This window comes from Phoca vitulina, unplaced genomic scaffold (genome assembly GCF_004348235.1).
Source record: "Phoca vitulina isolate PV1807 unplaced genomic scaffold, GSC_HSeal_1.0 scaffold4, whole genome shotgun sequence".
Lineage (NCBI taxonomy): Eukaryota > Metazoa > Chordata > Mammalia > Carnivora > Phocidae > Phoca > Phoca vitulina.
In genome coordinates, this window is record NW_022589707.1 from 83,264,161 (window position 1) to 83,289,397 (window position 25,237).

Here is a 25,237-nt window from a genome sequence, read left to right on the forward strand (position 1 = left end):
ATTGGAGCTGCTACTTCACCATTTTCACCTTTGTCGTTCCAAATATTTTTCTTGTGGGGCACATCACTATTCTAGGCTACGGGACACCAAAATAATATTATTCACACCTGTCAACATACTCAATCCATTTTGAGCTATAACTTGACTATTTGGTATCAGACCAACTTCCTACCAAGAATAACCACAATGCTGGATTAAATTTGAAAAGAAAACAGTTCCATCAAAGAGTAACCAGGAGAGACAGCATAGGTATCTCATCTTACATAATGTAGTAGAGATTTTTGTCACCAGCAGACATACTCTAAAACTTAACAAAGAATGCAATAATTTCAAATGTAATCCCAGAAAAGCAAAAAGTAATAAAAGACTAAGTAAAGGAAAAATATATGGATAAATCTAAATTCCTCTATATGAAATAAAATAATATTTTGTTGGGTTCTTAAAGTTAATAGAACTTAAAATACATGACAAAAATTGCCCCAAAATCAGGAGTTGGGTAAATGAAATTAATGTTCTAAAGTCCTTGCATTTTCCAGAAATTAGAAAAAGTATTAATTTGTAGTACATTCTAGTAAAATGAATATTTTATAATGATCAAATAAGCCATAGAGTAAGAAAAATACACACAATACACATATCTGACATAGGAATCATATCTAAAATATAGAAAAACCTCCTTGAAATGACACAGACGGTCTATTTTTTATTATTAAAATAATGTATTATTTGTTTCAGGGGTACGTCTGTGATTCATCAGTCTTACACAATACACAGCGCTCACCACAACACATACTAATTTTAAATTGAGCAAAAGACTTGAACAAGTGGCATATAGACATATGAAAAAGTGCTAAACTCTTTTTGTCATCCAGGAAATGCAAATTAAATCTACAATGTGATGCCCCTATGTACGCATGTGTAACATCACAAAAAGACTTCCATGCTGTTTTCCATTTTACATCCCCACAGTGTACACGAATTCTAATTTCTCCACATCCCATCAACACTTGTTATCTTTTGTTAATATCCATCTTAACTGATATGGGATGTATATCTCATAGTGATTTTGATTTGCATTTCTCTGATTAGTGATGTGAAGCACATTTTCATATATCTGTTGGCCATTTGTATGTCTTCTATCGAGAAATGTCTATTCAAGTCCTTTGCCTCTTTTTTAATTGGGCTATTTTTTTTTTAATTAAAGAGTTGTAGGAGTTTTGCAGGGAGGTGGACTATATAAGGAGCTCCTTATATATATTTTGCAGGGAGGGGGGCTAACACCTTATAAGATATGTGGTTTGCAAATATTTTCTTCCATTTTTAGGCTGCCTTTCCATTGTGCTTTTTCCCTTTGTTGTGAAAAAGCTTTTGTTTGATGTAGTCCCACTTGTCTACTTTTGCTTTTGTTTTGTTTTGTTTTTGATGTCCAGTCCATATAGCTATGAAACCATTGCCAAGACTAACATCATGAAGTTTTTCCCGTTTTCCTCTAGAAGTTTTACAGTTTCAGGTCTTACATTTAAAGCTTTAATCCATTTTGAGTTGGTTTTGTGTTTGTTGTGAGATGGGAGTTTATTTTCATACCTCTACATGTGGATATCTAGTTTTTCCAACCCCATTTGTTGAAGACATTATGCTTTTCCCATTGTGTATTCTTGACACCACTGTTTAAGATTAGTTGCCTATATATGTGTGGGTTTATTTCCAGGCTCTCTAGTATGTTCTATCAGTTTATGAAGTCTTTTTATGCCAGTATCATATTAACTATGGCTGCTTTGTAATATATTTTGAAATCACGAAGTGTGATGCCTCCAGCTTTGTTCTTCTTTCTCAAGGTTGCTTTGGCTATTCTGGGTCTTTTTTTGTTCTACATAAATTTTAGGATTATTTTTTCTATTTCTGTATAAAATGCCATTGGAATTTTGATGAGAATAGCACTGAATATGTAGATTGCTTTGGTAGTATGTCATTTTAATAATATTAAGCCTTTCGGTCCATGAACGTAAAGTGTCTTTTCACTTTTTTATGTTGTTTTTTTTTTAAGATTTTATTTATTTATTTGAGAGAGAGTGTGTGTGTATGAGAGAGCACAAATGCAAAGGGAGAAGCAGGCTGCCCATTGAGCAGGGAGCCCGATGCGGGGCTCCATCCCAGGACCCTGGGATCATGACCTGAGCCAAAGGCAGATGCTTAACCAACTGAGCCACCCAGGCACCCCTGTGTTTTCTTTAATTGGTTTCATTAGTGTATTATCATTTTCAGTGTACAAATCTTTCATCTCCTAAATATTTTGTTGTTTTTGATGCTAATGTAACTGAGAACATTTACCTAATTTCCTTTTTGGATAATTCATTGCTAGTGTATGGAAACACAAATGATTTTTTAAAAAAGATTTTATTTATTTACTTGAGAGAGAGAGAGGGCGCACAAACAGGGGGAGTGGCAAAGGAAGAGGGAGAAGCAGGCTCCCTGCTGAGCAGGGAGCCCAATGCAGGGCTCAATCCCAGGACCCCAGGATCATGACCTAAGATGAAGGCAGATGCTTAACCTACTGCACCATCCAGGTGCCCCAGCAACTGACTTTTGTATGGTGGTTTTTATATCCTGCAACTCTCCTAGATGCATTTATTCATTCTAACAGATACGTGTGTGTGCACGCACGTGTGTGTAATCATCAGGGTTTTATATATATGATCATATAATCTGCAAACATAGACAATTTACTTCTTTTCCAACTTGGATGCATTTTATTTCTTTTTCATGCCTAATTGCTCTGGCCAGGACTTCCAGTAGTATGTTGAATAGAAGTGGTAAGAAAGAGTACCTTTGTCTTGTTCCTGATCTTAGAGGAAAAGTTTTTAGTTTTTCACTATTAAGCAGAGGTTAACTGTAGGCTTGTCATATATGGCCTTCATTATGTTGAGGTGTATTCTTTCTATACTTGAGAGTTTTAACATGAAGGGATATTGAATTTTGTCAAATACATTTTCTGCATCTATTGAGATGATCATATGATTTTTATCCTTCATTCTGTTAATACGTTTATTGATTTGCATTCTGGCATCCCAGGAATAAATTTTATTTGATCACAGTATATGATCCTTTTAATATGCCATTGAATTCTGTTTGCTAGAATTTTTGTCCCAAATTTTTGCATCTAGAATTTTTTTTAGATTTTTACATCTATGTTCATCAGAGATATGGACCTGCAGTTTTGTTTTCTTGCAGTGTCTTTTTCTGGTTTTGGTATCAGTGTAATGCAGGTCTCGTACCATGAGTTTGGAAGTGTTGCGTCTCTTTAATTTTTTGGAAGAATTTGAGAAGGAATGGTATTAATCCTTTACATGTTTGATAGAATTCACCAGTGATGTCATCTGGCCCTAGGCTTTTCTTTGTTGGGAGGTTTTTGATTACTGATTCAATTTCCTTACTTGTCTATTGGTCTGTTCATATTTTCTGTTTCTTCTACCATATGATCCAATAATTCCATTCCTGAGTATATATCCAAATTGAAATCAGGATCTCAAAGAGATATCTGCACTGCCATGTTTATTGCAGCATGATTCACAAAAGTCATGATTTAGAAACAATCCAAATTACCATCAACAGATGAATGAGTAAAGACAATGTGGCAGATTCATACAATACAATGTTATTCAGCCTTAAAAAAGGAAGGAAATTCTACCATTTGTGACATCATGCATAGACTAGAAAACATTATGCATTTTTCAAGCATTTAAAAAGCATGCATTATCTATACCTCTACATTTTTGTCAAAATTCATTTTTCATTTTAAATGTCCTTTTATCTAAGTAACAATTGCTTTGAAGCAAAAGCTAAAGTGTTAATCCATGCATTTCTGGCCTTACAAATTTAACTGTGTAACAATTGCATTATCTAGTTCTAATTGCTTAAAAGTCATGTGATAGGCCAGTTGCACAACCAGAGACATGTTCTTACTCTGACATTGTTTCACTTAGTTCAGTCATCACTTTTTCTTTACAGCATCTGTCTTGCCCAGACAATTTCTAGGGATTTCTGGAATACAAAATCCAGGGCCAAAACTTATCCTGGCCATCCAGGCAAACATGGGTCCCAAGAGCCTGAACCTGGAGGGGACAGAGAAATTTTCAGGTTTAGGTGCCAGGTCTGGGGAAGTCTGCAGTGAGGGCTAAGACGGGCTGCAGACAGAAAGGAGTAGAAGGTGACCCATAGTCACCACAGCATCTCTTACCTGCTGTAGTCCCCTCACGATGATTATCCTCAGGGCAGACACTGAAGACCAGCCCAGTTTGGGGCTTTCATGAGGTTTGGTGTGAGGAACAGGAGACATCGTATCACCATGGAAAACATTATGCCTGGAAATAAGTCAGTCACAGAAGAACAAATCCTGCATGATTCCTCTTATACAAAAAATCTATGTTAGCCCATAGTTAACAACAGGGTGCTGTGCACTTAAAAACTTGTTAAGAAGGTAGATCTCATGCTATGTGCTCTTACCAACAAGAACAACAACAAAAGCAAGGGGACACAAGAAATATTTTAGTGGTGATGGATATGTTTATTATCTTCTTTGTGGTGACGGTATATGCATATGTCTAAACTCCTTAAGATTTATACTTTAAATATATGCAACTTTTTGTATATTCAATTTGTCTCAACAAAATTGAAAAGAAAGAAAAAAAGAGGATGAGCACAAAACAAAACTGAGAATATCAAGTGTTGACAAAGATGTAGAGCAACTGGAATTTTCATTCATTGCTAGTGAGTTGTAAATTGGTAAACCAAAACACTATGTGGCAGGGTCTACTAATAGTGAATATATGCATATCCTGTGGCACAGTAATACTACTTCTAGGAAAATCAAATGTGTAACTATGTGTATCAACAGAGATCTACAAGAATATTCATAGTACTATCACTTGTGGCCACCCCAAACTTCAAACAACTTAACGTCAAGCAATATTAGAATAAAGAGAGAAACTTTGGAAGTATATACAACAATGAAAACAAACTACTAAATTTTTAATATGAATCAATATTACAAACATATTATTGAGCAAAAAGAGCCACACAAGAGTACATATTACCTGTGTCCATTTACAAAGGTTCAGGCAGGCAAAACTAATTTTGGTGGTAAAATTCAGAATAGTAGCTATTTGTGTATAGGAATGCAATGACTAAGACAAGTATGAGGAGAGATTCTATATTCCTGGTAAATTTTCAAAATCTTGGTCTAGGAGATGCTTACACAAGCTCATTCATTTTCCCACCAAGACATACACTCATGATTACTGCACTTCTTTGCACACGTTATCCCTCAAAAATTTTTTCACACTGATCAATTCAGAAATTTTTTTAAATTATATTTTTTCTATTTTAGCAAGGGTGCAGGGAGTTGCTCATATATTAGAGGTAGGAATGTAAGTTGTAACAGCTACTTAAAGGAGCAAATGAAAGAATCTACTATGAAGATTTAAAATCTACTATGAAGAATCTACTATGAAGATTCTCTATCCAGCACATTCACTTGTTAGCATTTCTACCCTGGAGAACACTTGGATATAGGTACAAAAAGGAGCATGCACTTAATTTTGAATGTGGCAATGCTTCTAATAGAAAAACAAAAAGGAAATGAAGTACATATCCAAGGGTAAGGAAATCATAAACCGTATCTATTGGTTCCGAGGACTACCATGCAGGATTTTAAAAGAATGAGGTAGATCTATATAGAATTACGGAAAAATCTCAAGGATATAATGTTGATTTGGAAAAAAGGTATACACATATGTAAAGGCATAGGAACTAGGAGTCATCATATAGGGACTGGGTTTGTAATTAGTGCCTGAAAAGGATTTTAGCCTATTTGCAACGTTTACATTTATTATTATGTGTAACTTAATAGCACTTAGAAGTCTCTTTGAAAGACTATCCAACCAGAAAGTAACAGTGGTTCCCTTCAGTAGGCGAACTGAAAGCCTGAGAAACTGGAAGCAGAATAATTTTCACTATATGACCTTCAACACCTTTAAATATTTGAACGATATAACTATAGCATCTATTGGTAAAAAGTTCAATTAAAACTTAAAGGTAATTTGAATTAAAACAATAATTAAAAGGCGCCCCACCTCGTGGGAAAACATACAAATATAATTAAATGTGACTACTATTAAGATCGGACTGTTAATTATGCGACAGGATCACAGAGAAAGGGGTCTCCTAAATAAGTCTGGGGGACGTGAGGAGAATTCAAAGTGGAGGTGACGCTTGAACAGAGAAACGAAAGGTCCTACTTTTCCATTCCTGGAGCGCTCAGTGCGAGGTGCCTGGGGCCCTGAAATCCAGGCCATGACTATTTTCCACGAACCGGAACCTAAATCTCCACCAAGAGACTGCAGGAAAGCAAAAGAAGCAGAATCTCCGACACGGGGTAGGCGGCTGCTTAACAAAACGGTGTGGGACAACGCTCACTCAAACACAACCAGCTCGGGGCTCTCAGAACGAATTCCAGATTTCCACCCTCCCCTCCGGCCAAACCAGCCCGCCCTCTCCCGCCTTCCCGTGTCGCTTACTGGGCAGCAAATGATCGACAGACCCATCCACCAATCGCCGGCTCTGTTACGGGGGCACGCAGGCCCCAGCCTAGTCTTTGGTCCCTCGGGCGAGATGAGCCTCTGTGCGTCTACGTCAGCGTGTTGTCGTCACGGGCCGGGTACTCGAGGAGGACAGCGGGTGGCTGACTGCGGGCGGTGGGCTGCGCGTCGGCTGCGGGGCTTGGTTCCCCGGTCCCGCCCCGCCAAGCCCCGCCCCTCCGCCCGCGGGCGCAACCACGGAACCGCGGTCCCCGGGCCAGCCTGGGGCGGCCGGCCCGAAACCACCCGATAAGGTAGGCTGGGTTTCTCGTCACCCTATTTGACAGATTGGAAAACTGAGTCACCCGGGACCAGATGACTTGCCCGGGGCTCACGGGAGACCCGTGAACGCAGGCCAGAGCCCGAGCGTCGGGTGTTTGCCGAGCGCTGCGCGGTCCTCGGGGAGGAGGAGGGGCTAGGCAGGCTGTGTTTATAAAGGATGCAAAAGTGAAGTTGTAGAATGCTGAGCCCCACCTCGTTCCAGTGCTTGGGCTGGGATGCTGGCACTGGATGCAGGTAGTGAGGTCCGCATTCCTTCACCCTGCGGACCCCGAGGAGTCCTCGGTGGGATCCCACCCCGTGCTGGCGCCATGCGCCCTCCAGAGTTACCACGAATGGTGACTAGGGTGATGTGTGCGTTATACAGACAAGGTCGATCATTGGCCTCTTTTATTCATTAAGAAAATCTGTGTTCAAAACAAAACAAAATTTAAAAAATCAAAGCACAAGTTATAAGTGTTGTGGCCCTAGTTTCATTTCACTGCCTTGCCCACTCATGGTATCCAACCATATTTTGAAATCTCAGTAGCATGCTTATTTTTGCTTAGGATTTTCTAGAAAGAGATTTTTTTTTCTCTTTTGTTCAAATATGGGTTAACATCGTGGAACTTTTCTGACCCTTCCGTTAATGTGCCAGTTATTCACCATGTCATTTGTCTTCTATTTCACAGATGGAATCACTGAATTCATCACTTGACTCAGTAATAGTTTGGATAAATTTAGCAAGGTAACAAAGTAACAGGTCTAATCTCTCAAATATACTGGAATTAGTTCAGATTGTTTACCTCAGAATCTTTGTTGAAAAGGGTTCTGAAAGATAATTCACATCTATATACCATCTACCCATCCACCCTCTTTCTAAAAGGAGGATCTCCAAAAATAAAACTTTTACTACCCTTGCTTTATTTATAGACTCATGCCTATAAAGTGAAAATGTGCAGTGTACGATATATGCATACATATATAATATTTTCATAAAAAATTCATTCTCTTTAAATCTTGCTGTCTTAAACATTGAACTTTTAAGTCTGCATGATTGCATAAAACTGTTGAAAAAGTGAAATTGAAGTCACTTTGGGGGACTTTTCCTTACTTATGTTCACATGATGGCAATTTTAATCATTTGAATTTATTCTTTGAACAGGTTTATCAGATGAATACCTCATATACGCCACATATTGGTTTAAGGTGTTGGAGATTGAGTGCTGAAAAATTTACTTAGGGTTCCTGCCGTCAAAGACCTTCTGTTTTGGTGGAGATACAATAAACATGTAAACAAAAATGACTATTTTAGATAATGATAAATGATAGAAAAAATAGTTCAGGATAAGGGGATAGAGTGTGACTGGGATGTGGGGGAGAAGAGGGAATTTAGATATGGTGATCAGAGAAGTCTTTGAGGAAGTCACAGTTTAATGAGACCTGAATGTTTAGAATGAGTCAGCCATGGGAAGATCTGGGGGAAGTTTCTAGGCAGACACTGCAGTGCAAAAGAGCTAAAGGAAAAATGGGCTTAGCATGTTCCAGGGGTAGAAGAGAAGCCATCTGGAATGGCATGAACCTCGGAGAGAGGTGGGGGGAGATGATACTTGAGAGGTGGGCATGAGCTGCATTATCTGAACCCGGTGCAGACAGGCAAAAGGCCTAGGATTTGTGTATTGCCAAATCCTTCTTTATTTAATGATGCTCATAGACTCTAGCCAGCTCTCTGTTTTATTTTAGTTATGAAATCATTACAGCAATTCATTATATATATTTTTTCACGAGTAGTCTTCTCTCTTAATGAAAATATGTCTTCCCTCGAGCACTGTGTCCCATGCTGTTTTTTTCCTGTTCATTATTATGTGCAGGACTCTCAGCCTCTGCTTATCTTCAGCTCCCTGCTTTTATCCTTCCTTCCTATGAGTCCTCCAGTATTGTCTTTATGTGTTCGCCCTTTGGAAAGGACTGGCAGTCAATCCCTGCTCTTGTCCGAGCTGAGTTCTAGGAAACTGCATTGTCAAGTGGATTACCATTTTCCGTCAGAACTTTTAACTGACCAGAGACTTAACATCTGCCCTTATTTAGTGCCTACACTGTGCCAGGTGCATTACATACATTCTTTCCTTCCAACATATTGCAAAGGTAAATATTACTCCTTCTTGATCAGAAAGGAAGCTTGTACTTCAGCCATCCAGCTAGTACTGAGTGAGCATAGATTTGAACACTCCAATTAGCCTGAACCCAAAGCCTAATCCATGTTACTCTACCTCCCTGCTTCCCTGAATACATAGCAGCAGCTACAAATCTCTATTATTTGAAATTATATTTTTTGAAATGGCATTTTAGAGATCATGATTCAGTCCTCTCATTTTATAAAGATGTTATTTATTTATTTGAGACAGAGAGAGAGAGCCAGAGTAGGGGGAGGGACAGAAGGAGAGGGAGAAGCAGACTTCCCACTGAGCAGGGAGCCTGATGTGGGGCCTGATCCCAGGACCCCGAGAATCACCACCCCAGCCTAAGGCAGATGCATAACCGAATGAGCCACCCACGTGCCCCCAGTCCTCTCATTTTAAAGTTCAGGCTGTGGAAGCCCAGATTTTCAAGGCATAACTGGTACCAAATTCTCACCTTACTGGTTCTCAGCCTAATATTTTTTTCTGTTGTATCTCATAAAAGTTCCATCACAACGGGTTTCTACATATATGAAAATACAATATTTCTTTTTTTTGAGAGAGAATGAGTGAGGGCAAAGTGGGGGGTGGGTGGCCTGGGAGGGAGGGGCAGAGAGAGAGGGAGAGAGAATTTTAAGCAGGCTCCAGGCTCAGTGCAGAGCCTGAGGCGGGGCTCAATCTTATGACCCTGAGACATGACCTGCAAGAGTCAAACGCTTAACTGACTGAGCCACCCAGGTGCCCCTGAGAATACAATATTTCAACATGATGGATTTATTGTCCGTAAACTCATACAAGGTAGTAATATTTCTTGGGCTAATATAATCCATTGTTTTATTGTCCTTCCCTTTTCTCAGCAGGGAGCAGGTGTAAACTTTCTGGATAAATCTTTGATTTTTGTTAGTAGACAGTGGTTTCAAAATGACTATATCTTTTAAAGATTTTATTTATTTGATGGAGAGAGAGCGAGTGAGCACGCACGCAAGCAAGGGGAGCAGCAGGGAGAGGGAGAAGCAGGGAGATGGATGCGGGGCTCGATCCCAGGACCCTGGGCTCATGGCCTCAGCTGAAGGCAGATGCTTAACCGACTGAGCCACCCAGGCGCCCCTAATTCACACATCTTTGAAAGGGAGTTCAAAACTTGTTACTGAATTCTTAGCTTTAGCCTTGTGCTTACAAGTATGGGAATATTGCCTAGAGTTGCTGGCTCATACTTTCTCTTAGCAGGTGGAGTTTCTTCCTAGAATTGAGGAAGCCCTTGGGTCAGCTCAGCTTTCTTGGTACTATATAATCATTTAAAAAAATTAAGTAAAAATCAATTCATGAATTTTATGGTTGAAAAATGGGTTACTGTGTTCCTACAATTTAAAAATGCTCATTATTTATTTCCAAGCTTTGCTTATTATGACTGGGATATGGTAGGTGAATAATAGGAAACTTACAAATAGTTTAATTTACTTTCTGGTGACTTCTTGACTCCTATAATGTAATAGGGATTGTCTTTCATTAGTTGAATTAGAGTTATGTTAATGGAATTACTTTCTTTCCTACATGTTGGAAAGTCTTTAAATTTAGGCAAAAGAGAGCTTTTGATCTTTAAGCCATTCACTGGGTATTTTGACTGAGTTTCTCTGTCCTTCAGGATTGTTCATGCAACTGATGTCCATGTTCTGAAGATCTAGGCTGTCATGATTTGGTCTCAGACTCTAGCGCCATCCTTCCACCATGAACCCAGTGCCCCAAACTGAACTGGCTATTTCAACTACAGTGCCTTTGCTTGTGTTCTGCCTGGAATGCCTCATAGATGGACAGATCCAGCCAAAGTTCTGCCCGTCCTTCCATGTCCATTTGTGCTGCTTATTTAATGAGATATTTCCTGTATCTCTAATGGAAGCCTTCTCTTTCATAGCACTTTTGGGAGTCTTTCTCTGTGATGCAGTTTACCAATCCTGGTATCTTTGGTAATACACTCTTTTATACATGGGTGTTCAAATATGTGTGTGCTTGAGCTTAAAAGACACTTAACAATTCATGTTATACATGCAAAGTTTTTTGTAGATTGTAGAGCCCTTTAGTTTTATTTATATTTTTATCATCTCATCTTTGAGAGAAGCACTGTTACGCTTTTCTTGGCTTTGATTCAACAGAACCTCTTTCCTGTTTCAGTTAAGGGTCTGACTTCTGCAGTTACCAAGGGATCCCTTAAGAGGAACTCAAATCTTTCGGTTGTAAATGGCGAAGGCACATTGTCACAAGTAAAAATCGTTGTTGCCTGTGTTTATGAGAAAAAATAAGAGCAATTCCACTTTTGAATATTAAAGATTAGAAAAGGCCCAGAGATCCCAGCTAGGGGTGCGTGTGGTGCTGGGCTAAGAAGCCTGGCCCGTATTCCTGGCTCGAGGCAGCTGGGGCTTGCACCGGCGGTCGTGGGTTCTGATGTCCTGCAGAGCTCGAGCCTTTCTGAGCTATTTCACTTGCTTTGCTTGTTCTCAATCTGGATCTGGAAGGTACCTGTTGTGGTAACTCCACATCAAAGCAGGACCTTTCACCCAGGATCCCCACCTGAGCTGTTCAAGCCTGCAGGATATTCCTGGGCCAGGCATTGGGATAGTACTGGGTTTGCTCGTCTAGTTTCAAACCCTTCTCCTCTACTTCTCTTGTCACAGTTTTCCAAAAGAATATCTTGGAACCAGTGGGCATCCTCAGTGTATAAAACTTGGAGTTGAGAGGAATTTGGCCTAGTACCTTCTAAGTTGCGGTAATCACTCAGTCGCATGACCCATGTTTTCCAGGACAGTAGGCTTTTCAAATATTGTGCGTTATTGCTCGCCCAGGTGTATTCTTGTTTGCTTTCTGTTTTAGGAAAATATATTCTCATGTTTTTGTTTTTGTTTTCTTTAAATTAACCACTTGCTTGTTGAGCTAATGATGTGGAACCAGAGTTTCAAGTACATTTTCCTATTTGTGTCGTAGTTAAATTCATTAAGCAAGGCACTCCTGAGCTATTAGAAATTTCTCCAGCCGAGATAGGAACACCAGCCAGTACTTGCTGTGGGCATTATTGCCAAGAACTAACACTTAAGGAGGGCTTCCTCCGTGCTAGCTGCTGTTCTGATTGCTTTGTGTCTGGATTGCTCATCCTGTTGACATTTTGGGCTGGATATTTTGTTGTTGCTGTGGGGGCTGTCCTGCAGTATTCCTGGACTCTACTCACTAGATGTCAGGGATACCTCCCCGAGTTGTGACAACCAAAAATGTCTCACTGGCCCCAGTACCTGGAGAACCGCTGCTTTGTAGAAATTAATATATTCCTCACAACAGCCCTCTGAAGTACATTGCATTATTTTTGTCCTCATTTTACAGAAGGAGAAGCTGGGTAAAGTTACACAACTAGTAAGCAGAGGACTGACACCAGGCAGTGCTCTTTGTGAACCCCGTCCTCACACAGCCAGCTGAGACTGGGCCCCAACTATTGGCGATCCAAAGACCACGTAAACTAGAAGCCCAAACAAATGCTGAGAAGGACCAGGCAGGGCTGTAAGTAAGTAAGGTGGCCAGGTGGCAAACTGGGGGGCTGGGGAGTATTGCCAGGATTGCCTATATTGGAAGAGAAACTAGAAATTTGGATTTGTGTGGGGAAACTCTCATATTTTAATATTGGCAATTAATTCGGTGTTTATAAGACATCATGCAAGCCAACAGACAGATAAACACTATATAAGGACAAGGTTTGGTCCTGGGGCATCAATTTGCAGTCTTTTTTTATGTAAACTCTGTAGCAGTGTGACATTATAGAGAAGCGTGTGTGCATTTGATGGGGGAAATGTAGTTTCTGTGTGGAGGGCGAGTTTCCCTTTGAAGGCTCTGGAAATGAGGGTGGGTGGGAAAGGGCTTCCAGACTAGAAGGGGCTGTCTTGCTGTTTTTTAAACCAAAGAGTAAAAGCTGGCCATCCGACACCCTTTGAACTTTTAGTGCTCTGCTGTTCAGTGCAGACCATTTGAAAGTTCTGGACTCTTATGCCCTTCAGCAGCATTCATACCTGTTTCTCTCATGCCCTCTGCTTGTCCAGGTGGTAAAATACATATTTTTATAGGACATCGAGAAAACATAAATTTTGGAGTCCCAGAACTATATCCTGGAGAAGCAAACCACAATTAGACCTCACTTTGTTGGCAGCCAGAAACCCGTTGAGTCCAGTTTAATGCTTTGAAGGGCCAGCATCTCTGCCTGCATTTCAGTAGCCAATGGACAGCTGTGGCCTTCGGTGCATTTTCCTTGTCCTCAGACTCTGGCCTCCTTAGTCGAGCCTGTGTGCCCTTATCCTCTGCTCATGGTGTGAAAAGCGAGCCCACGCTCCGGTGCTGACCATGCATGGCCCTTGTCACCTGTACTCCTTCCTGGTCCAGCTGTTCCTTCTGACGCTTGCTCACGTGGGGCCCCTCCCAGACCGTCCGTGGCTCACTGGTCCTGGACATGCTCGTGCGCCTCTGTTTTTAATTTACTCCAGTCTTCCTCTTATTCTCAATATGTATTTCCTTTCCATTTCTTGCAAAGTCATGCATATTCTCTTGGGCCAGCTTTTTCATGAAGCCTTTTCTGGTCACCACAACCTAAAGTTCAGTCTTCTCTGTATTATAATTACCTTGGGCTTTGATTTCTAATTATTTGTATAACCATTTTACCTCCTTTTTAAAACTATTCTACTTGAGGATCAGGGTCGTGTCTTTCCCATCTTAGTTTTCCTTACAGCTTCTAGCATGGTGTTTTACTTGTGGTAGATAATTACATATCTGTCTGTTTGGGTCCCCTTCATATAGTGGGGTTTCTTTCTCTGTTTCCATATATTTGTATCAGTTTATGTAGTATGTTGTTGGAGCGACTTCAGTAAATAGCATTCAAAATACATTGGAAAAAGAGATGACCAAATTAATTAATTTGGGTGCATTTTGATTCAGTGTTTTGTCAGTTATAGTAATTAAAGAAAGTTCAGATATTCTTGGTTCACTTAATGTAATATATTGAAACTCCAGACGTGTGTAGACTTGCCTAATTTTGGTTAACAAGCACCCAGACTCCAGACTTTTATACGGTGATATTTGTGATTCATTAATTGAACAAACAAATCAAATGCCTAACACATGGCCAGTCATTTCCCTAGGTGAGAAGGATATAGACATGTCTTGTAGGAACTCTTGGTCTAGCACTGAGAAAAGGAAATGTTAACAATGTGTGAAAGATTAGAGGTGCCATTAAAGATATATGACATATGTGTCATCCAATGAGGTGACGGAAAGTTTCTTTGAGGAAGTGGTACTTAAGCTTCCTTAAACAATGCATTGGCTTATTATTGCTGTTGTTTAAGTGCTCCGATGAAAAGGCTCTCCAGGAAGACGGAACATTAGGGCGAAGGCATGGATGGTGAAACTTCCTCCTATACAGGGAACTAAAATAGGGCCCTATGGCTATAGCCCTGGGTGTGAGAGAAATGGAGTTTGGAGTAGAGGGATGAAATGGTTTGTTCAAGTTTTCATTTTTAAAGAAACTAGCATGATACCAGCATGGAGGATGTTTTGGAGATGAGTCTGAATTATGGGAGTAATGTGAATGAGTGGTAATTGGGAAAACTGGAAAAGTCCAGTAAGAGATATTAGGGGAATGACATGGTCACCAGTTCAGAAGGTGGAGCTCACAGCAGAATCAAATTTAATGCATTGTCTTCATAATAAAAGCTGTACCCAAGAAATTATGGGTTATTATTTGTTAGTTTTTCCTACCTTAAACATTTTTGAAGTACTTACAGGTAGTATATATGCTATACATCAATATCTGTATTTTTAAGTCATTCTTACAATTTTCCTTTTGACTTTGTAATTGCTTATCTCTTGTTACATTATTTGAGAGCAAATAATGGAGCTGGTTTCAAACCTTTATCGGGAACTTTGAGAGCTTAAAGAGATGCTACTACTTTTATGATGTCCTCTGCCTCTGTAACGTTCTCTGAATCCATTCTCATTTTGAGGCTATAATTCCGTTTTCTGACTATATTAGCCTATAGTTGCATTGAGTCTTAGAATTAGTGGTCTTTGTTTTTGTGATTCTGTTTTCTTTTTCTTTTTTTTTTTTTGAAGATTTTACTTATTTATTTGAGAAAGAGAGAGAATGAGCAGGGGGGGAGAGGTAGAGGGAGAGGGAGAAGCAGACTCCCTGCTGAGCAGGGAGCCCGATATGGGACTTGATCCCAGCACTCTGGGATCATGACCTGAGCCGAAGGCAGCCGCTTAACCGACCGAGCCACCCAGGCACCCATGATTCTGTTTTCTGAAGCATAAGCTAGATTGATAAAATCATCTGATGCTGATCTCCAGAAGGTCAGTTTCCTGTGTGACCACCTAAGAAGTCTGATGAAAAAAGAAAAGGCTACTCTTTTGTTTTTTTTTTTTAAATCCAGGCATCAAGATTTTGCTGTTGATTTTCCTTATCTGTCACGTGTACCAAGCCGACCTTCATCCACCGTATAGATCGGTAATCATGTTAGGAACTGTGTGCCATCTTTGTATATTAAGGTGTAGGAGATGACATGTATAACTTCTGCCTCTTGGTAGATACTCCTGGGCAAAGACGTGAATGACATTTCCTTTTATTGGTTTGCTCTGGTTTGTGAATTAGGAAGTTGGCCTTGGATAACACTAGGGGCAGTTGATATTCTGTCTTCCCTGGCATTACTCTTGATGCACCACTTCTCCCAGCATTGGAACCACTAAGGAGCAGTGAGTAGAGGATGGCTTTGTCAGCTAGAGTGACGCTTGGCAGAAACGCTTATTTCTTCTCCTTCACAGAAGGAGTCTTGTGCTGTTGAATGAAGAGAAACCCCACTTGCTTCTGAATAGCCACCTTAGCTTTGCTGTCTACTCGTCAGCTGGCTACTTGGAATTTAGCTTCAGGTCTCCCTGTGTAGAGGAGATAAGTTTGGGGAGGCCTATGGAGAATGTGTGATGAAGACATTCTTAATTCTAGTCATTGAGATGCAGAGAGATGGTTACTAAGAGAAGGGTCCACTTGTAACCACTTGGCTGTGATTCCTGGGAGATCAGTGAGCTCACTGCCTTGGGATATTACTGATTTTCAGATCTAGATCAATAAGATCATAGTTCTGTCCTGAGAACTAAAAGCCTCTATTTGAAAATTGCTTGCAGTAAGCACTGAAGAAATGGCATTACCTGGTACGGACATGTCCTCTTATGCATCGGAAAATGTTTCAGGTTTCTTAACTGAGGGATTTTGTTGGTTTACAGCTTCCTTTGGGGCTTCCGGAGTGTAATCTGAAACTGGCCCATGTGTGTGCAGGGCAGGGACAGAGTGAAGAAAGAGACAGACCACTTCACATTGGTCGTGGCAGTTGTAAGGAACGAAGGAACTTACTTACAAGGCTTGTCTTGAGCAGCTGCAAGATGAGTAGTTTTCCTCACCTGGCCTCCAGAATCTTAAAATTTTATGTCGAGGCCTCAAGCAAGTTCAGTCAATCACATACCCAGTCCAGATGGTGTCAGCACCACAGTTCTATTTCAAGGCTGTATCTTTGGAGCAGCTTCTGGGCGTGGGGAAGACAAGCAGAATACACATTCCAAGGACAGGAAGGGGGGTGGGGAGCTTCCAGGTGGCCAGGTCAAGCTCACAGGTTGGTGGTCATGTCTTCTTGATGATTTCCTCCGACAGACCTCATCTGTCTAGGAAGTAATATGACGGTTGACTCCATCATTGCTAAAGCTGGCAGCACATCCCTAAGAGGAAGTTTTAAATATTCATGAGAATGTGTGCACTAAGGAGCAACATGGTTGCTCTGAATTACCATCAACTGATGGTTGAGAGTACTAATGAATTCAAAATTGGGAAAAATAGTGCTAACCATAATAACTGATTTCCTGTGATTTTTTAGGAGAGCTAAAAGTAGATTTTGTTCTGTGGGAAGAAGAAAAAGTTCTGGAAAATGGTGGGTAGTCAGCAACCAAAAAAATCAGCAGTCTTTTATACCTGTGGAAATGACTCTGTTTGACTCATGAATGGAAATGGGGTTATGTATAGCTTCTCTGACCTAGAAGATTAAAATAAAGTTGTTTCCAGGTGAGCTGTGAAGGAAATACATGAGTATAGAAATTAGAACTGAAGCTGAGAAAGGGAGAAAAGCTGTAAAATCTGTTTGAGCACCAGAAGAGATCTACTAGGAGGAGAATCAGGGTTTGGAGAGAGACAGTAGAAGTTGAAGGAAGGTAGCTATAAAGACTACGTTGTTCTAGTTATTCTGGGCCACCTGATAGCAGTTTCTGAAAAAGATGAATGAATATTCTTGTTCGCCAGAGTCCATATTGAGAGAGATTTTTTTATTTGAGCAGTGATGGGATATGGCTGTAATATTCTAGCCATTTGACTCAGCCAGTGCTGGTGGCATAACTGGCTACCAAGTTGCCAACCCCTGAGGAGGTAGTGAGCTAACAACATGAACTACCCAATGTGACTGGGCCACTCCATGGCATGCTGCCATTTTGCCAACCTGTGATCTGTGGAAGAACAAATCTACATTGTCAAATGTCCTTCCTCTCTCTGGCTGGCTCATCTTCCCTCGGACCAGACAACACCCAGGGCCATGGTTATTGTCAGGAGTGCTCACTTGACTTCCTTCCTTCCTTTCTCTTCAGTCATTCCCTTCAATTATTTATCTGTCTCCTCAACTAGATGGAAGTTCTGCCGAGAGCGGGGAGACACTTGCATTGCTTTTTGAATCCTTTTAAATGTCCTTGGGGTTTTACATTTTGTAGGTGTTCAGTGCTTATTATTTAACAAAATGGGAACTTTTAGTGGACTGAAAGAGGGCATCCCCTTGTCTCATCTTTTATGGAAAGAAGGGAGAACATTCAAATTTCTGTTCTATTGCATGGTTTTAACTTCCATCCCTATGCTACCTACCAACTCTCAAATTTCTCTCTCTAGCTCAGACCTCTTCCCTGAACTCCTCACTTATTTCCAGCTACTTACTTTAATAATAATAATAATTACTATCCACTTGGATATTAATAAGCATTTTACACTTTATGTGTCCAAACTAAACTGTTCTTTCTCGAAGTTGCCCCTCCACGATCTTCTCCATTTCAGTAACTAGCAACTCCATCCTTCTATTTCCCCAGGCTGTAAACCTGGAAGTTCTCCTTTTGTCCTTCCTTTATCCCATACCCAGGCCATGCTTTTGGCTCTGTATTTAGAACCAGTCCGTTCTAAATGCTTTTGGCTCTGTATTTAGAACCAGTCCGTTCTCACCACCTCCATGCTACCACGCTAGTCTACTAAGTCAACCTCTTTCCTGAATGGTTACCATATCTGCTGATTGGTCTTCCTGCTTCTATGGTTCTCTCAGCTAGAGAGCCTCTACTGAAAACCTTCCAGTGTCTTCCTGTCTCATTAAAGTTTTTACACTGGTGTGTAAGGCCCTCCACCCCTTCTCTCTTATCCTCTCCTTCTGCTCTCCGGCTCTGTTACTTAGCTCCAGCCAAGCTGAAAGCTAATGACCTGTCTGCACTCTTGCATGGCCAACTCCACCCCACCTCAGGGCTTTGCCCTTACTCTACCCTCTCCCTGCAATGCTCTTTGCTCCACCTTCTCAGTGAGGTCATCCTGACCATGCAGTTTAAACGTACAGTGCTCTTTTGTTTATCCTCTGCTCCCTTATTTTAGAAAGTCTGCCTTCAACTCAGGTCATGATCTCAGGGTCCTGGGATTGAGCCCCACGTTGGGTTCCCTGCTCATTGGGGAGCCTGCTTCTCCCTCTCCCTCTGTGATCTCTCTCACTCTTACTCTCTCTCAAAGAAATAAATAAAATCTTTTTAAAAAAATAAAAAAGAAAGTAAGCTCTGTGAGGGTAGGAGATATTTTTGATTTTGTTCATTGCCACATCCCCAGTGCTCAGAGGAAGACCTGACACAGCTTTTTGGTGCTCGACACATATTTGTGGAGTAAATAAAGTAGACATGGTATATTCTTGGCAAACTTTGAATTTTCAAAAATTATCAAATGCAATTTTAAAATTTTGTAGTACACATCCAGATTCAGTTTCTCAGTATATATGTTTTAGTTTGCCTCATAAGTTATGAAAACATCAATATGCATTTATCTAGCCATTGGTATATCTTAATATTTTTATGTTAAGTGTCAAATAAAAGTTCACTAATATTTTTACTATTGCTATAGAAATAGATTGCTTAGAAATTAAGTTTCTATAAAAACAGGTTTGGGCTTGGGAGATAAATTAGTGTTGTTAGAAGACTGACTTAAAAATACCATAACATATTTGTTTTCTGCTTTAATTTTTCCAAGTCATTGATATTAATTTCTAAATAAATCTTAGTCTTAAACTATATCGTTAAAAGGTTAAATCCTGTTTATGCACACATGGTTACTTTGATCTGCTGATATAAGCAGAAATTATTGAGTGAGACAAGACTGCAAGAAATGACAGAGTGTTTTAATAGAAGGCCTTGAATATGTGTGTTGAGGGGGAAGGAAGAGGGCCGAAAGTAGCAGCCAAGAGTGAGCAGATTTATCAGGATGGACTATAAGCTTTCATTACATCTCAAGTGAGTAAACAACACTAGAAAAGACCTAGAAAATAAATATTTGGAATAAAACCATGGAAACTATATAGAGAGCTATTACTACGGAGTCGGACATTCTAAATTCTTAAAGAGAAGTAAGAGAAAGAACAGAAGGAAGTGGTGTTGAAATGTAGCAATCAGTGTAGTATAATAAATCAGCTGCATGAATAAAACAGCATCTGATATACCCGAGCCTCAGTGGATGAGGCCTTGTAAAAAATCTCTTTCCCCAAGTGTCTGGGAAGAGTTTGGGTACTAATATATGGAACCAAATGAAGGACAGATTTGGCTTGTAAAAGCTTATAGAAAAGTGATTATCTTGTGCACATTTTCACTAAAGACCTGAGCAGACTTTAGAGCCCAAACTGTTGCTCAGTATACCCTCCACTGTTTCATTTAGGCCTCAGGACAACAGCAAAAAAGGCCATTATTAGGGGTTTGACAGTGGCTGAACATTCAGACAGAATGACTGCTATCTGCAGTCACAAGTACTTAGGAAGTCTTCAACCAATTTTCATTTGTGTGGGGATAATTTGATAGTTACGTAAAGGGCAAAATGATTTGGATGCCTACAGATTATAGAGATTTTCCTTTTAGTCTGTCACTGTCTCAAACCCTCACGTAGAAGAATTATGCAAATGTGTACAAAATCCACGTGCATTCTGTTTTACAGAATGGTTTAAGTGGTTTTCTAGGATGATTCTGGTTCCTCCGTGCTTATAAAGGTAGCTCACACGGTAGCAAAGTTAATTTAAGGATTTTTTTGTAATGAAAATTTGCCTTTGCTCTCTATAATATCTGTATGCTACGTATGTGTATGTATTCTATATACATTATATTTAAATATATATCATATGTATGTTTATAGATACTGGATGGATGGATAGATAAATAGAGGCGACTCTATTACAAAACATCTTTCTGTTCTTCTGTTTTTCTGAACTATTCATAAGTTAAGCTGTGTACTTCATGACACTTACTACTCAGTACTTCAGCATGTGTCTCCTAAGAATAGGGTCATTCTCCTACATAACCAGAAGACTGAACTATAATCAATTACCCAATTGTCTTCTGTGCCTTTTTCTTTTTTCTTTTCTTTTGTCTTTCCGTTCCTTTTCTTTTCTTTCTTCTTTTCTTTTAAATTCAAGATTCAATCTAGGCTTGTGCATTGCATTTGATAGTTGTGTCTCTTGATGTTTTTTTAAGTTTGAAGAGTATCCACAGCACTTTTCCTTCTTTCTGTTCTTGTTTTGTTTTTAACCACATTGACTTTTTTGAACAGCCCACAGTGCCTGTCTTGGAGAACATCCCAAAAGCTGTGTTTGTCTGATTGTTTCTTTATGACTAAAATCAGGTTAAACATTTTTGCAAGGGTATGTCATGATAGATAATTGGTGTTACGTACTTCTTAATGCATCACATTGGAAGGTATATAATAATGTCAGCTTATTCCAGTATTGGTAATGCCCTTTGATTGGGTACAGATGGTGGCTGCCAGATCTCTTCACTGTAAAGGTATATTATCCCCAATGGAATTATTAGATAATCCGAGGGATAATACTTTGAGACTATGAAGATCCTATTTCTCAACAGCCTCTTAATTTTTAGCATCCGTTGGAAGATTCTTTTCATGGCTCAGTTACTCCAGCCGAGTTACAGTTACTAATCCTCCAGTGGGTTACAAATTGTTGATTTTTCTAATTTTATTATCTCTTCTTCCTTTTTTATCTGACATTTTTTTCTGTAAAGGAGAACTTCTACCTCATCTCTCTCTCTCACTTTTTTTACAATACTACTGTGGACTTCTAGAACTTTTGTTTTTTTATTTTTTTTAAAGATTTTATTTATTTATTTATCAGAGAGAGAGCGAGAGCGAGCACAAGCAGGGGGAGCGGCAGGCAGAGGGAGAAGCAGGCTTCCCGCTGAGCAGGGAGCCCGATGTGGGACTTGATTCCAGGACCCTGAGATCATGACCTGAGCTGAAGGCAGACACTTAACCAACTGAGCCGCCCAGGCGTCCCAGATACTGGAACTTTTAAATTTTTCCAGCATTATTGCTATTGCTTATTTTCATGCTCAGGCTGTCCCACATTGGCCAGTGGGAACCCTTAAGATAGCCTAAACAATTTTTTTTTTATGATTCTGGTTTTTTGTGTCTTCTGTAAGAAATCTTCGCCTACAAAAATATTCTCCTGCACATTCTTGGGACGCCTGAGTGGCTCAGTCAAGCATCTGCCTTTGGTTCAGGTCATGATCCCGGGGTCCTGGGATTGAGTCCTGCATCGGGCTCCTTGCTCAGCAGGGAGCCGCCTTCTCCCTCTGTCTGCTGCTCTCCCTGCTTATGCTCTCTCTCTCTGACAAATAAATAAAATCTTAAAAAAAAAAAATTCTCCTACGCATTCTTATTTTTTGCACTGTGTGAGTCAGGGTTCAAAGTTTTTTTTTTTTTTTTTTTTCCCCTTCAGTTTTGATATCTGGTTGTCCTGGCATCATTTGTTGAAAACAAACTTGCTTTTTACCATTGGATTGCTCTGACATCTTTGTCCAAAGTCAGATGATCATATAAGTGCAGGTCTATTTCTAGGCTCTCTGTTAAGTTCCATTGATCTATTTGCTGATCTTTATGCTAGTACCATACTGTTTTCATTACTGAAGCTTTATAAAAAATCTTTAAGTGAGGCAGTGTGAGTCTTCCAATTTTGTTCTTCTTTCTCAAGATTGCTTTGGATATTCTCATTTCTTTGCATTTCTATATATATTTTAGAATTAGCTTGTCAATTTCTGCCAAAAAAACTTGATGGGATTGAGTTGTATCTATAGATTGATTTGGGGAGAATTGAAATATTACCACTATGAATTCTTCTAATCCATAAACATAATATATCTCTCCATTGATTTTCATCTTTATTTTCTAAGCAGTGTTTTTTAGTTTTCAGTGTTGAGATCTTGCATGTATTTTGTTAAACTTATTTTAATGTTTTTGATGCAATTTTAAATAGTCTTTCTGTCTTTTTTTTTTAAGGTTTATTTATTTAATTTTGAGAGAGAGAAAGAGAAAGAGTGCATGCAGAGGGAGGGGCAGAAGGAGCCAAGCAGACTCCCCACTCAGCGGGGAGCCTGATGCGGGGCTCAATCCTAGGACCCTAAGATGACAGGAATCTAAATCAAGAGTCAGACGCTTAACCGACTGAGCCACCCAGGTGCTCCATGTCAGTCTGTCTTTAATTTCTTCCCATTCTCACTGTCCAGAATGAAGGGACTGGTAAATAGGTGAATCCCAACATTTTAAGCAAACTGTTGCTTTAAAAAAAACGAAGAGCAAAAATAATCTTGTTGCAGCGTAATAAATGTCATTATAGAAGTCTGTTTATGCTATTCTCTGCTCAGGGCAGAGGTGGGGAAGAGTGGGAAGAAGCCAAAGTTTCCCTGAGAAAGTAACCTTTGAGCTAAGGCTTACAGGATGAGTAAGCCATAGAGATAAGGAGAGTAGCACTCTGGGTAGAGAGAAAAATACAAGTAGAGCTTCCCAGAGAATGTGATTCCTTTAGGGACGTGCTTATGATTTCTAGCATGAAGTGGTTCTGGAGAGAGAAGCAGAAGTAGACCATGTGTTAGGTTAGGCAGGATTAAAGGTTTGAGGTCTGTCTACCTGAAGGTCCCAGGAAACTATTTAATAAATGATCTCATACCTCAAATTTGCTTCTCTAAAAAATTTACAGGTGTTGGATGAGAGTTCTATTTTTATTAGATTATCAATAAATTTCTTTATCTTGTGTGCCTTTTCTTTCTTTGCCCATTTTTCTGATTGAATTTTAAGGTTTTCATTATGTCTTTAATCACTTTTAAGTTTCACTTCTAACGTAAGGTAGATAGGGAAGCTTTTGATTTTTATGTATTCAGATGTTTCTCTTTGTAGATGTTCTTATAAATTCCTCATCCTGCAAACATTTATTTACCTGCAGTTTCTTAAATGGAACCTTCAGTATATTTTGATGTGTAGATTTCTTTCTCCATGAGCCAGATTGACTAATAGTTTCATTCTTTTGCAACTGAATTTTGATGGCATCTTTATCATCTGTAGATATTTTTTGCAGGAAAGCTTAAAGGCACAGGCTAGATGGTTTATAGCTAATGAGTTTTTATTGATCTTTAGTGGTTTTATTTTTTTTTAATTGAACTAATACTTGGTATTTGGTTAATTTCCTCTCACAGTTCAGATTTCTGACTTCTGATAAATCATCATCATGGCCTCTGTGCCCACCCGCGTGGCCCCTGAAGATGGGCACACACTCCTCTCCTGTCTGCCTCTTGTTCCTTGTCTCCAGGCGGTGATTATCACTTGCCATTTTTTTTTTCAGTTTACAGTTGTTTTTCTTCCATCACTAGGATATTTCCCTATATCTCTTTCAAAACCTGGAGAATAAGAGACATGAAAGGGCCACATTTTAAGGGAAGTGGAAGACAGATGTCAATATGGAGATGAGTCCCACAAAATTTGAAATTATGCCAGTCCCCCCAAATTGAAAACCAGTCAAAATTTACATAATTTCAAAGCTTTTTGGCCCACATGAGTCATAAGTTGTGTTCATGCATGCTTTTGAAATGCAAAGAAACATTTTAATGGGTAAACAGAAATATCTGCCTCCTTATTAAGGTTTAGCTTTTATTTATATGAGTTTTGACTTATTTATGCAATGTTTCAGGAATGCACTCGAATATGGGAGTCTACTCATGGGAGCTGTTGTGAGGTTTAAATGCCTCTAAGTTAAGTACTCAGCACTGTACCTAACTCAGTCTGCGCTAAGGAAATTACTCATTTTGCTATTAGGTTAATATGTGGTATATACAGTGTTGTATAATATATAATAACACGTTCATAGGTGGGATTAGTTTATACTTGTGTTCTTTGTTCTTGTGTGTTCTTGGACAGATAATGTCAGGATTATGCTAGCTTTATTTAATGGTATGATAGCTTTTTTTTCTAATGTTCTGGAACAGTTCGCAAGATTTTATCTTTTTTTTTTTTTTTTTTTTTTCAAATTTTGAAATACTGAGCAAACTCTCTGACTCCAGTTCCTTTGCTAGGTAATTCTTTGTCAACTGAAATTTTTTACTTTTCTTTTTGGGGTGGTTTGTTCAGGGCAGGCCATCCACGTCTTCTTGATAAATCAAGAATACTAAAGTATTTCCGGAGTATTAACTTTATGATTCTCAAATGTAATTAGTGTGAAGTATCACTTACAGCTTGAAAAATAACCTCTCCTATAGTGGTACTTGTACTCCTTTCTTAATCTCCCCCTCCCCAATCTAGGTTTACCTATTTGCCTATTTCTTGGGTTTATTTATATATTTTAAATTCGTGGAAATATTCATCCATGTACAAAAGTAGAGAGTTTAGTATAATGAATCACATTGGACCCATTCCCCAGCTTGGAACATTTATCATTCTCCTTTAGGACTTATTTATTAATCGTACTCATTGTTTTTCTTTTCTGATATTTTTCCCTACAAGATACTTGTAGTTTTTGTAAC

The 25,237-nt window shown here is 39.4% G+C and overlaps 1 protein-coding gene and 1 long non-coding RNA gene across 6 annotated transcripts in view; one reads left to right on the plus strand and one right to left on the minus strand.

Annotated features, from left to right (window-relative positions):
• The window catches only part of LOC116631161, a 71,668-nt gene extending 65,137 nt beyond the window's left edge, over positions 1 to 6,531 (minus strand). For 3 of the 4 annotated variants that reach the window (XR_004299109.1, XR_004299108.1, XR_004299106.1), the window contains exons 1-2: positions 6,294 to 6,531; positions 4,235 to 4,358 (exon numbers count right to left, since the gene is read on the minus strand). This is a non-coding gene — a long non-coding RNA (uncharacterized LOC116631161). Of the gene's footprint in view, positions 1 to 3,510; positions 4,110 to 4,234; positions 4,359 to 6,293 lie in introns of those variants that run through there. The other variant, XR_004299107.1, reaches the window with a different exon arrangement.
• Positions 6,532 to 6,658: 127 nt separating this feature from the next.
• STARD3NL (STARD3 N-terminal like) overlaps positions 6,659 to 25,237 on the plus strand; it is a 40,066-nt gene continuing 21,487 nt past the window's right edge. Inside the window, exon 1 of one of the 2 annotated variants that reach the window (XM_032402436.1) lies at positions 6,659 to 6,886. Coding sequence is in view for 1 of the 2 variants with exons in the window: in XM_032402435.1 (XP_032258326.1) it covers positions 12,580 to 12,608 (29 nt within the window). In the remaining variant the exon portion in view is untranslated. Of the gene's footprint in view, positions 6,887 to 10,118; positions 12,609 to 25,237 lie in introns of those variants that run through there. The other variant, XM_032402435.1, reaches the window with a different exon arrangement.